General features: G+C 53.2%; 1 protein-coding gene across 1 annotated transcript; it reads right to left on the bottom strand.

Annotated features, from left to right (window-relative positions):
• Nucleotides 1-3,984: 3,984 nt before the first annotated feature.
• On the bottom strand, nt 3,985-11,651 carry LOC137228371 (NUT family member 2G-like). The gene is given in 8 exon segments (XM_067745483.1): nt 3,985-4,872; nt 5,391-5,442; nt 5,444-5,505; nt 5,940-6,235; nt 6,721-6,887; nt 7,905-8,033; nt 8,990-9,704; nt 11,636-11,651. Coding segments are annotated over 8 exon segments (2,325 nt in total).
• Nucleotides 11,652-13,382: the final 1,731 nt, after the last annotated feature.

Raw genomic sequence — 13,382 nt, 5'->3', positions numbered from 1 at the left:
CGGGGCACGAATCTGTGTCCCCTGCATTGGCAGGCGGACTCTCAACCACTGCGCTACCAGGGAAGCCCTGTGTACTCCTCTTGAAGAAAAGGGAAGAAGGACCCCAAAGGTGACTCCGAGGTCATCGGGTCTGTCAATCCCACCACAGGCCCAGGGGGCCTCAGTTTCAAAGTGTGAGATTGTCGCCCTCACAGAGAGTCATGGTGTAGGTGGAGGCCCTACAGAGAGCTGCAGTGTGGGTGGCACCTCACCAAGCTGAAGGAGTGGGGCTGCCCCACCGAGCTGTGGGGATGATGTTGCCACCCCAGTGGGCCTGGAGGGCAAAGCCTCAAACCAAAGAGGATTATTCTCCTACCTTAAGATCTAATGGGATTGGCCTTGCTAGGCTTTGCTCTTGCTTGGAAACTTTCACCACTTCCTTCTTTCCTATTTCTTCCTTTCGGAGTAGGGATGTCTATTATATGCCAATCCCACCATCGTATTTGGAAACGCTTAACTTGTTTGGGTCACAGATTAACAACTACAGAGGAATTCTGCCTCAGGATGAATAGTACCTCCATACGTGATTTAGATGATGTTTAGATCAGACTTTGTACTTTAAATTTTACAGTTGATGTTGGGATGAGTTAAGGCTTTTGTAGCTGTTGGGATAGAATGAATGTATTTTGCATACAATAAACACATGAATTTTGGGTACCAGGGGCAGAATGCTATGGACGTGTATCCCCCCCACCAATTCTTATGTTGAAGCCCTAACCTTCAATGTATTTGGGGATAGGGCCTTTGGGAGGTAATTAGGTCATGGGAATGGAGGTTTCATAATGGGTTTAGTGCCCTTAGAAGAAAAGACACAAGAGAGATCCGTCTTTCTCTCTGCCACGTGAGGAAACAGTAAGACAACCATCTGAAAAGTAGGAAGAGAGCTCTCACCAGGAGCTGAATATGGCAACTTGATCTTGGCCTTTCAACCTTCAGAACTGTTAAGAAATTACCACCTGTTTTTCAAGCCACCAGGTCTATGGCATTTTGTTATAGCCATCCAAGCTGATGAAGACATAGAGAATATATAAGATGGTCTAATATACATATATCCAGGGTTCTAGAAGTAGAGGCAGGAGAGAATGAGTAGAAGTAACATTTGAAAAAGATAATATTATGTTCTAGATGAGATGAAGAATGTGGTATCACTTAAAGAAGCAAAATAGATCACATGGAGGATAAATTTTTTTAACCTGAAACTAATCACACGTCAAGAAACTGGAGAACACAAAAGACAATCTTAAAGAAAAACAATTAGCAAGGAAACTGATCACCCACCATGAAAGGGTGTACTGATGGCATAATTTGAAAAAACAGTAACAAAAGCCATATTTGATGGAATAAATATTCAAAGTTCTGAAAGGAAAAACTTTTCCTCTGGAACTGATTACCCTGTCACATTATAATTTATAAAAGTTCACCAACGAAGGAACTGATAAATTATTATTAATGTATGCATAAATGCAAAATTATAAATAATTAAAAAATTAAAGAACATCTAATATATCCATTTTTCTTAAAGTAAGAATGTTGAAAGAAGAAGCCAAAGGCAATATGATTTACATGACACCATATATAACCCAAAATATAATTATTATACATAATTGTGATTATCTACAGCTGTTCTAAAAGCATGAACATTTTTATAAAATGGATATTTACCAAGTTCTTGATGGTGACTATCTTTCTCATTGTTGGTGAGAGCATAAAATGGGACAACCCTTATGGAAAACAATATGAGGTTTCCTCAAAAAATTAAAAATAGGGGCTTCCCTGGTGGTGCAGTGGTTGAGAATCTGCCTGCCAATGCAGGGGACACGGGTTCGAGCCCTGGTCTTGGAAGATCCCACATGCTGTGGACCAACTAGGCCCGTGAGCCACAACTAGTGAGATTGCGCGCCTGGAGCCAGTGCTCCGCAACGAGAGGCCGCGGAAGTGAGAGGCCCGCACACCGCGATGAAGAGAGTGGCACCTGCTCAGCGCAACTAGAAAAAGCACTCGCACAGAAACGAAGACACAACACAGCCAAAAATAAATAACAAATTAAAAAAAAATTAAAAATATAACTACCATGTGATCCAGCAGTCCCACTTCTGGGTTTGTATCCAAAAGAATTCAAAGCAGGATCTCAAACAGATATTTGCACACCCACATTCATTGTAGCATTATCCAAAATACCCGAGATGTGAAGAAACCCAAGTGTCCATCAATACATGAATGGATAACGGGGTCTATAAATACAATGAAATATTTACTTCTTTGAAATAAAAGGAAACCATGTCTCATGCTACAACATGGATAAACCTCTAAGACATTATGCTAAGTGAAATAAGCCACTCATAAAAGGACATGTCATAGCCACTCATATGAAGTATCTACAGTAGTTAAAATCACAGAAACATACAAAGGTGATTGTCAAGATCTCAGGGAAGAGGAGGGCGAATTAGGGAGTCTCTGCTGTCACAACCCCGCCTGGGTCCTGGGGAACGAATCAGAACTCAGAAGCAGGAGAAGAGGCTTTGGCCAGCAGGGAAGGGGGGTGAGGCCCAGGGCGGGTTCACAAAGGATCAGAGTATCTGAGTGCGTTAGGAGGAAGGGGCTTCAGAGGTGGGCCAGCACAGGCCATGACGGGGGCTAAGCAGGCTGCAAGGGGGGGCAGTTCGGGGAGACAGCCGGGGTCTGCTCCCTGCCCCTCATTGTTGGCTCGTCTCACCCTTATGAGCGGGTCATTTCCCCTGCTCTGATGATTCGAAGTCTCTGCCCGCACCCACAGGACGATGACTGAGGCCTCCACACTCCTCTGCACGGATCCCAGCTCCCACCCAGATCTGGGGCCACAGACACCTCTCCCCAACCCCTGCTGCCCCTGTGAGCAAGCTGTTCTTGTGAAATGCGGTCATAGTTTGTTAGGAGGAACTGTTTTATATGGGAATACAAATCAGTGTTGATGCCAATACACACACATGTCCAGCCATGGGTGGAAAGGGAAGGGACAGTAGTTCTGGGGTGTCTTTGCACACCCATAGGCCCCTGAGGCCAGTCTCCACAGCCACAGCCAGGTGGGTCCTCCTCCCTCAGTTGAACGAGATGCTGCTGCACAGAAATCCCACAAGTTCCACAAAGGGGCCCAACTGTCATTACCCTTATACACACCTTTCACGGGTGCCCCATGAATTTCCCCGCACCCATTCCCCTTGTTGCATCCTCATTGGGATTAAGAGGTAGCTGCCTCCACCACTCTGCACATTGCAATAATCCCAGTGGGACTAGAGGATGCTCCCGCTACGACGAGGCAGACAGTCCTGTCCCCATAGCCAAGACTTTTCCTCTCTGGTCACTCCACCCACACAAGAAACCCTGGATGAGCGGAGGGTCATCCCAGCGCCATCGCCTGGCCACTTCACGGAAGCAGAGAGAAGCTCCATAATGACAAGGGCTGTCTCCGGGCTACATCCTAGAAACTGGTGAGTGTCCAGAGGGCTGAAAGGCACAAAAGCAGCTCTGCCTCCCCAGAAGGTTCAGGGATGCAGAAGATGGTACAGAGGCCCCAGAAGGCCCCTAGCCAAGCAGGCTTTAGAGAAGGGGATGATGAGGGGGTCCCTGGGGAAAGTGAGAGCTGTGCGTTCCCAGGGGCAGCCTGAGGAGTCCTTGTCTATGTGGAGGAAAGGTTTGGCCACCTGTAGATCCAGAGCTCCTGTGACCTCCCTCATCCTTCCTTCCTCTCTGGATCACTCTCTGTGGAGCAGCGCAACACGAACAAGATGACAGTGGCCTGAAAGCATTTCCCACCAAGACGATCTTTATTCACAATTGATATACGTCACTCCAAAGGTCCTGCTCCCACCCACACCTGGCCACACCCACCTCCCCCACCTCCCTAACCCCCCACAATCCCATACCCCCACCCCACCCTGGTGGTCCTGCCCTCCCTCCCTTCCCCCCACATCATCCAGGGTCAGCACTGGGATGACGAGAAGCCCCTAGGCTCCCCCGGGGGTCGCCCTGGGGCCTCGCCCTGGAGGGCCGGCCCAGCTGTTCCCTACTGCCTGCAGTGTTTCTTCTCCTCTTCCTAGTCTTCTCTGTGACACACGGGTCACGCTTTCTCTTTCTCGGCTGTGAGGGGCGAGCCGGCCCCAGAGCCAAGGCTGGCCTCCCAGACACCCCGAGGCCAGCCCCAGGGATGGGCAGCTTCTCAGCACTGGCTGGGCGTCCACACAGAGCCCGCTTCCTCGACTTGAGAGCGGCTGGTGGAGCTGGGCTGAGGCCTCTTCTCTGACGGGAGGGGGCGTGGGGAGCACTCCGGGCCGTCCAACCTCCAGGGGAGGCCAGGCCTGAGGCATGGGCAGGACTCTGGGACACCCAGCCAGGCAGCAGGCTCTGCAGAGAGCCGAACAGGAAGGCCAGGCTGGGGAGCTCCTCCTCGTCCTCACCGGACCCGTCCCTGGGCCCTCGGGCCTCCCGAACAGGAGAGGCCTCTCTGAGAACAGACGCGTCCCTGGGTCCCCGTAGAGGGGCAGTGCGCCTTTGACCCTGGGGAGGGGAGGGCGGTCCGGCCCGGAATGGAGAGACCTCCTGACGTCCTCGAGAGGGAACAAAGGCTTTGGGCCTGCACAGGCCAGTGTCTGTTTGGATGAGCCTATGAGGAGCCTCAGAATCAATCTCTGGTGGGCAGGCTTCATCACTGACCCCTGGATGGGGGTCTTGGTCGTGCCTCTGGGCACCTTGGCCGGCGTCGGGCTCAGAAGGACTTGAGCGCATTCCGGGTGCACCGTGACTCGGGGCTGCCCCCACACCCTCGTCCTCTTTCAAGGCCAGGAGTCGTTTCTGCACCAGCTGGTAGGAGGGAGGAGGACAGTGTTGGCTCCACACACACGCGTGAGAGGAGGAGCCCTGGGCAGTGGGACAATGGCCCTTGGGGGAAGGAGGGGATGGGGGACCCCAGGACTCGAATCCAAATACAGACACTGTGGCATTCCTGCCATCCTCCTGCACCTTATTCCCAGCTTTGTGCCCTTCCCTCCCCTCCGGCTCACCTCCTCTCCTTCCTTTCACCCTGCACTGCACCCACCCCAAAACGGGCCCTTCCCCATGCCAGGCCTCCCAGGAAAGGGAGGGATGGACAGCGCCAGGTGGCCCTCCACTTCTGGGGCCCTACCTCTCCCCTGTTCACTGGGGTCCCTCCGTGCCCTGGTCTTTCTGGGTGTCCCTTGTCTCCCGTGTTCTACCGGGGATCCCTCCCTCCTCTGGCTCCCCTGGGTCATCTGGGTTCCCCTGTCCCCTGGATCACCTGGGGTCCCCCTCCCGTGGGGTCCCCTGGCTCCCTGAGTGTTCCTCTCCCTCCCCTGGCTCACTTCTTCCGGCGTGAGCCCTGCCTCCTGCTCCAGCTCCTCCGCTAGGGCCAAGATCCAGCTGTGCATCTGGGGAAAGCAATTCTGCCAGGAATCGAGGGTGAATGACTGCCTCCACCTCGGACAGAAAGAAGAGGCTGTGAGCATCCTTGGCCAGGAGTGGCCTGTGAGACAAGAAGACCCGAAGGGAAAGTGAAAAGTAGAGATCCATCCCACTCTCCTCCACAAGGCGGGGATGCTCAGCACACACACACACACACACACACACACACACACACACACAGAGAGACACATGCACACACACACACGCACATACACAGTCACACACAAAAGAGCACATATACAGAGGCACATACACAGACACACAAAAGCATACACACTGACAGACACAAACACGTACACACATACATCTGCGTAAACCTCCCCTAATACCAGGCTCAGGATCAAGGAGCTGAGCTTAAGTCCCAACGGCCTGAGCAGAACCCAGATCTTGGGTGCTGAGTGTTCCATGCCCTGGCATCTTGTAGACCCCAGGCTCCAGGCCTAGCCTACCTTGGTGACAAAGTCCTCCTGGGAACACAGCTTGTCAATGTAGCTCAAGAGGCCCGGGTCCGAGTAGATGCCGTCCTCTTCCTGCTTCAGCTCATTTCCGTCCTCTCCACCTTCCACATCTGACTCGCCTGTGGCTGAGTGGACGGGCCCCACCAGTGCATCCATGATGTCCATATACTCCCTCACAGCCTCGGGGGGAATCTCCTTGGATGCCTTGGGCTCCGGGGGCTGCTGGGAGCTGTGTGGCTTTGGGCGGGAGGGCTGGGCCCTGGGGCCGGACATCCTGGGAGCACATGCTGAGGCAGAGCGGGAGGAAGGGAAGGAAGGTGAGGGACTCCCAGTCCACCTCCTGACCACTGAGCACACGTTGGTGAGGGCATTGTTTGGGGGAAATTGATGTGGGTGTGGGGGGGTCAGGACCACCTGAAGCCTCATGCACTATTGGAGAGGGGAGGTAAGGGGGGCATCTAAGAGAGTCACAAGTAAGGAAGTGGGGAACCTCCAATTTTCTAGGGGTCTCGCCATCAAGCCCACTTCCTAGGCAGACCTTGTGTGGGGTCCTTTGACAGGGAGGTGTGAGAGGAGTTACAAAACTGACCAAGTCAATACCCAGCAGTGACAGAGGGCAGCTGAGACCCCACGCCCCCACCCCCTGCCTCAGTGGCTGTTTTGGTTGAAAGACCAATGCCCCTGTCTTGAAGGAAAAGGATCCACGTGGGGACAGTGGCCAACCCTAGGCCCCTGTTACCTGTGCCTTCAACTCCAGTGGGAACCTGGGTGCCTGGCTGAAGGCCCACTTTCGGGGCTGGGGGCCCCCGAGGATCCAGCTTCGGTGGGGCTGGAGGAGGCAGGTCCTGCGCGCACTGCATCCACTGCCACTTCTGAATCTGCATCTCATCCTCGGCCTCAAATTCCATGAACCGGGGGGTGACGGAGGCACAGGCCACCCTGAGAAAAAGGCCTGGGTTCTGGAGCCCAACAAAGGCAGCCAAGAATGAGGGATTGGGAGAGGATGTGCCTTGGGGCTGTCAAGGCCCTGTGAGGTGCTGTCCACAGCAGAGAGCTGCTCCTGGAACTGAGACAAGATCTGGGACCCTTCCTGCCTCACCAGCACTGGAGGACATTCAACAGCCTAGACCCAGGTCGCTGAATTGAACCAGGTCAACGGGACACGTGGCTGACCCAGGGGGCACCCTCGTCATGCCCCCCGTCCCCATCCAGAACCACATGAAGGGCTGACAGCCAGAGGCTGGAACAGGCATGTGTTCCCCACAGAGGTCCTTGCCCGAATCCAGGACCCTGGGCTGGGACTGAGAGTCCTGGAACATAGACCTGGAGACAGGGCCCAGGAGAGGCTGGACGATGTGGGTGCTGAGCTCAGAGGAGAGGCCTTCCTTTCCTCTGAGAGGCGCTCGTTGGTTTGCTTTTCTTTCTTAAACCAAGGGGATTACCACGGAGCAAACAACGGAAGGGCCAGAGACTCTTGGGCTGACGACAGGTGGCTTCCCCAGCCTCTTCAGGGATGCCAGTGTACCCACTCAGGCCACTTTTCATGAGGAGAGGGGGTCCCAAATCTATGTCAGTGGCCGCCAGCCACCCACCACTAAGGAAGCAGCAGGCTGGCGGGTGGAGCTCTTTCCCCGGCTCAGCCCATATGGCCAGAGTTGGACCCCAACTGGACTCACAGCGTCACCCTGCCCCATCCTGAGACCTTCATGTCAAGGCAAGGTAGGTCAAAATCAGGGGAGGGCAGAGCTCCTGGTGGAGGAAGGACAGAAGACCCAAACTGTCAAGGTGAGGGAGGGGTTTCTGGAGGACAGTAGGGCCTCTGGGCTGCGGGGCCCCTGTTCTGAGTGACAGCCCTTCTCCTTTGTCCTCTCTGATGAGCACTCCCACAGCCAGACCCTGCCCTCACCCACTCGCCTCACCCTCCATGCAGCCCCTGGGCCCAGGACGCTGACTCACTTTTCCGCTATCTTGTAGTAGATCATCCGGTCAACGTTGCTTATGCGCTGCCATTCCTGCACGGCCCTGCACAGTCCCCACTCCAGCGTCATGCTGGGCTTCAGGCGGGCCAGGGATCGAAGCACTGGGCTGTAAGACCTTGGCGTCAGTCTCCGTGCCCAGCCCAGCCCCCACCTGCCTGACCCCACCCGCCAATGTGGACCACACATCACTCAATGCAGCATGACTGAGCAACAGGAGGGTGAGAGGCAGGTGTCTGGGAGGGCAAAGACAAGCCTTCCCGGCTACTGCTGTCACCGCCTCACACTCACTCGAGATGACCATCCACTCCCAGGCTACAGCTGGGACACTGTGCCTTGGGGAGCTCTTTTCCTCTTCAAGGCTGCCTTTTCATAAGGAAAATCACTATCATCAATGAGGCGTGGCATGTGCCAGGCCATCTGCTAACACTCCATAGATTAGCCCAAGGAGTCTTCTGCCCGGTCCTCTGAGTGAAGTGTGACTGTCCCCTTTTTACGAGGGACCGGAGGTTTAGGATGGAAATGCCTGCCAGGCTCACAGCTCTGGTGGGAGAGAGCCCACACCCTTAGGAGAGCTCTACCATCACCCTGTTCCTAGTGGAATTCTCCACAACAACCAAGTCGAGGCGTGCATTAAGCACTCGCCTGGGCCCTGCACTCCTCCCCCTCCTCCGAAGTGACCTCCCCCGGCCACGTACACTCAAGTCCTGTATGAAAGGAGACGGCACCACAGGAGAGTGCGGCATCCACTCCTTGACTCCTCACCTTACAGCACGACCCTCTCTGACTTCAAGTCTGCAGTCCATATTACCGTGAGAATCATGGAAGAGCAAGTTGGCTAGACTCTCAGGGTGGTGGGGTCAGTTGAGATAAGGCACATTTCAGTCATGATGTCATGGCCTGGCAGGCTCACCCATATGACCGACAATGTGCCTTCTCATAGCATGGACATCGCCCTCAGACCTTGCTTCCAGTATCCCTAGAAACCTAACCTGCGAGTCCATCCCCAGTTCCTCTTTATCTAAAAGCTCCAATAAGCTTATGACCCCCTGAGCGTTCACTCACATGAGAAAGCAGGACAGAGCTTCTGCATCAGGACTCTGGGGAAGGTGTCTCCGCGCCAGTGGCTTGAGGCGCTGCCAACGTCGGAAGTTACTGTACACGCTCTGGGGGTTAGAGCAGTCACCCTGCGAGGCGTAGGGCTGGTTGGTGGCCAGGCTGCCCTCCCTGGAAGTGCCATGTGGCCAAGGCCCAGAGTTCACTGGGCGAATGATGGGGACCAGCTGGGCAGCTGGTGGTGGAGCTTGAGGAGGAAAGCCTGGGGTCCAGCCTCCCTTGCCAGCCTGAGTAACTCCAACAGCTGGAGCAGTCACAATGGTCTCCATCGCAGGGGATGCTAAGAATACTGGTGGAGGACATGCAGTAGTCCCGCTGAGGGCCCCTGGAGCGCTCCAGGTGAGGGGGCCCCGAGTTACGATAAAGGTCTGAGTCTGGGGCGCCTCCACTGGCCTCCCTTGTGACCTGACTTGCACAGTGAGGTTGCAAGCCCCAGGGGCACTGGGTCCACAGCCACCATTAGCCACCAAAGGCATCGTGGGGAAAGCTGGCAGCAGCTGGCTGCTGCCAGGAGGGAATGCTGGGGTGATGGCAGGTGGCAGGTGCTGCCCCCAGGGTGGCCGGTGCTGGGCGCCAGGAATGGGTGGAGGATAGAGCACTGCCATGGAATCAGACAAGGAGGCACCAAGGTTCATGACGACATCCGTTCCCAGCACTGGAGATGCTGTTGAGGCAAAGGAAAGGAGTGAATGGAGGAGGAGAATGGGCAAGTGGGACAGAGGCTCTCTGCGGCATCAGAGAGTAAATCTCCACAGGTGAGAGACACTTGGACGAGGGAAACTGCAGCGTGCAAATGTCTTCAAGTGCTTTTCATGCCCTGACCTCCAGTTGAGAATTATTGCACCAGTGACCCCGTGCCCATCCACCAAGGCCCCTGACCCCTGCCTGCCGAGAAGAAATTGCCTCAGCAAGCACTCACTTGGAGAGCCTCCCTAAGGCGCCCCCTGGCAGCTAAGCCTCACGGGCTGTCTCCCAAGACCTGGAACTGTGTGGACATCCGCTCTGTGAGAAATGCCCCTCAGCCGGCGTACTAGCAAGTAGGGACCTCCTGCAAGGTAAGTTCTAGGCACCCAAAGGCACTGTGTAAAATATTAGGGCCCCACCTCCTCCTCAGTCCTCCTTTTCCTCACGCTCAGTATAAATCCCCTCTTTCTTTTCCAGCCTCGCAAAACAAAACACAATGCTGGAAAATATCCCTCTAATGGAATCCTGATACAAACCCATAACACTGGCCCAGAATGCACCTGCATCTCAGAACAACCCACAGCAGGTACGTAACATGGGCCAGGTCCTGCCACCCCCTTCCCAGGGCCCAGAGTCACTGTCATCACTCAGGAGTTCTGTTCCTAGGAGGTGGGGGGGGGGGGTCTGAGAAGTAGGCACGTGTCCCTTAGACTCTGTCATTTCACAGCCAGTGATGGCTGCAGAGGATTAAACAAGGGCCAGGGAATTGTTATGTTACATTGGTCGTGGGAGTATAGACCGCCTGTGGTCCTTCCTCTTCCAGCTCCCAATAACGGAGAGACAATCTGAGAAGCAAGCATAAGCCAGGTGCCATGGTGACCAAGTTGTCTGAAACACATCCCTGTTCAGGAGAACAAGGTACACACCACGGTGCACCTAATTAACCAGAATAGGTGTCATAGGACGTTTAATAGTAACACAGAAGATCGTCTTCCTGATCCTGGGGTACACTCCTTTCCCCTTTAAAAGAGGAAGCAGCCTTCATAGACATTCCACCCGAAACAACCCCACTCCACATCTGTTCCCTGTCCATGAAGGAGTGACATGAAATATGAACAAACTCTTCCTCTCAAGGCAGCCTGAGGGTCCACCATGAGATACTGGACAAGATGAAGTAGGTCTGAAGTACTGCGATTCCACAAATGGAAGAACAATTCAGAGCAACTCAGGAACCTGAGCCCTCTCTTGGCTGAACTTACACGGTTGCCCATCCCCTGTTGAATCCAAGGCAACAGTTACCTGAACTGAGAAGTGAGCTCTGGGCTGGGAGGAATGGACGAGGTGTGGGCTGCGGCAGTTAGAGTAACCTCCTACCTCGCTCTCAGAGAGGACACTTCACTGCAGGTGTGGCCACACACAGCCCCATTGAATAGTTTTCTCACCAAGACCATCTCTCCCCAGGGCCCCCTGAGATATAGTAGGCTCCTGTTCAAATCCCTTTGAAAGATATGGTGAGGCAAGCTTCAGGTACCTCAGGAACATAGTACAGGTCTAGGCTTTCCTCATGACCCTCCCTGTGTCATCACCAGGACATCACACACATCCTTACACACACGTTTCAGAGTGGCTTGTCTCCGCTCTAGAAAGGATCAACCTGTCTGCTGCCATCCTTTCTCCATAGCCAGGGCAATTCCTCTTGATCTACCTCCAATGACCCCTCCTCCCCAGTGCAGTCTCAGGTTTCTTCGGGCTCCCCAGTCTCCCCAGGTGAAATGTCCTTGTGTGTCCAGTGCTCTCTTCTCCCTCTACTTCAGTCCAACTATGTGCCCACAGTGAAGTGTCACATGTGAACCCGAAGGATGTGAGAGACGGCAGGGTCTCTGAAAACACACCCCCAACCTATAGGCTTACCTCCTTCTGAAGCCATCCTGCAGGCTTGGGCACGGACTACTGCTGCCTGGTAGCCTCAATGAGAAAAGTCACGACCAGGACCCAGAGAGCGACCTGCTTCAGCAGTTGCTCAGGATCCAAGTAAAGGAGAGCCACGTTTAAATTTAAACAGTAGAATGTGGGCTGAAACGTTCTGCAGTGGGGGAGGGGCAGAGGGCACGTGGGTCGCGGTGGGGTGCGGTGGGGGGACATTCCACGAGGGCTCTGGGAGGTAGGCAAGAACCGGAAGTTCCTTCCATCTCCCACAGTGGCAACACAATTGGCGTGTGCCTCTTTAGGCAGTTGATAAACTTTTTTTGATTCATGGCACCGATGTTGGACATGACAGTCCCTTCCTTTCACGTCTTTATCCATCAACCTAGTTTTGTGTCCCTCAACACACTCTGCTTCCTACCTGGCTCTTGACTTACTTCAACAGAGACTAGACTTTCTGAACAAAATACCCAAGTGTTAGTCTGATAAACATAAATAATGGCCACGTGGAACTGAGTATTTGAAATTAGGATTGTCTCAGCAGATGCAGTGTCTTTGACTGCTGTATGTACATCACTCCTAACGAAGTGGTCCTTGTGCTCCAACCAACATCCAGCAGGACCAGCCTTACTAATGACGCTTTGTGCTGGAAAGCCCCCGTCCAGCAAAAAACTGTCATGCAGTCCCCATGTCCAAGACCAGAATTCACTAAATGTCTTTCTCATAGTATTCCATGGTTGTTAAAGATTTAGTCTTTTACCTTTTAAATGATTTTAGTATAATATTTTAAGCGAGTAACACCTTCTCATGGTTCAAAATTAAATTGTGCAAAACGGAATATGCAGTGGCGAGTCCTCCTCCCACCTCTTTCCCCTGTCAACCCAATCCTCTTTCCCGGAGGAAACCAGTGTTATCTCTTTCATTAAAATCTTCCCAGAGATACATCATGCAACTAAAAACGAAGGCAATCTATTTTTATAGAAGAGCGGAATTCTGCAAGATATTATAAAAAAGGAGGGAGGGAAAGTAAAATTGTTCCCATACTACCTGCTGTGTTGAAATTGGCCCAGATGGTCAACTCTTTCTCAAAATTATTAATAAAAAAACCCAAAACCGTACAAAGGACACACCTGTTTATCAAGATTTATTGAACAACCTCCATGTATTAAATACACTGAGAGAAAATATTCTAGAAGAGTAAATGTGTTGGAAAAACTCTAGGAACGGAGTCAGGAGGCAGTATCTTAAGAGTGTTTCCCAGGTCTGAAATTCTTTCCTAGAATTGTTCTTTTTTTTTTTTTTTTTTTTTTTTTGCGGTACGCGGGCCTCTCACTGTTGTGGTCTCTCCCGTTGCGGAGCACAGGCTCCGGACGCGCAGGCTCAGTGGCCATGGCTCACGGGCCCAGCCGCTCCGCGGCATGTGGGATCTTCCCGGACTGGGGCACGAACCCGTGTCCCCTGCATCGGCAGGCGGACTCTCAACCACTGCGCCACCAGGGAAGCCCTAGAATTGTTCTTGAACAGAAACTTCAGGCTTGCTAGGAAAAAGGACCTATTGTTTTTTGAAAGGCATAAACAAGAACCAAGGAACTGCAGTCCAAAGGGCATGAAAGCACTTGCCCCAATTTGAGGCTACTGTGCTTACAGCGGAGCTCTCCAGAACTCTTTGTAGCTAAGTGCATGGGTTTCACGTGTGCAATATAAAAATCACGAGTGCACATCTCACAAGAGCTGG

This window comes from Pseudorca crassidens, chromosome 7 (genome assembly GCF_039906515.1).
Source record: "Pseudorca crassidens isolate mPseCra1 chromosome 7, mPseCra1.hap1, whole genome shotgun sequence".
Taxonomy (NCBI): Eukaryota; Metazoa; Chordata; class Mammalia; order Artiodactyla; family Delphinidae; genus Pseudorca; species Pseudorca crassidens.
The sequence above is the reverse complement of the archived record's forward strand: the minus strand, read 5'-3'. Positions and strand labels throughout refer to the sequence as shown.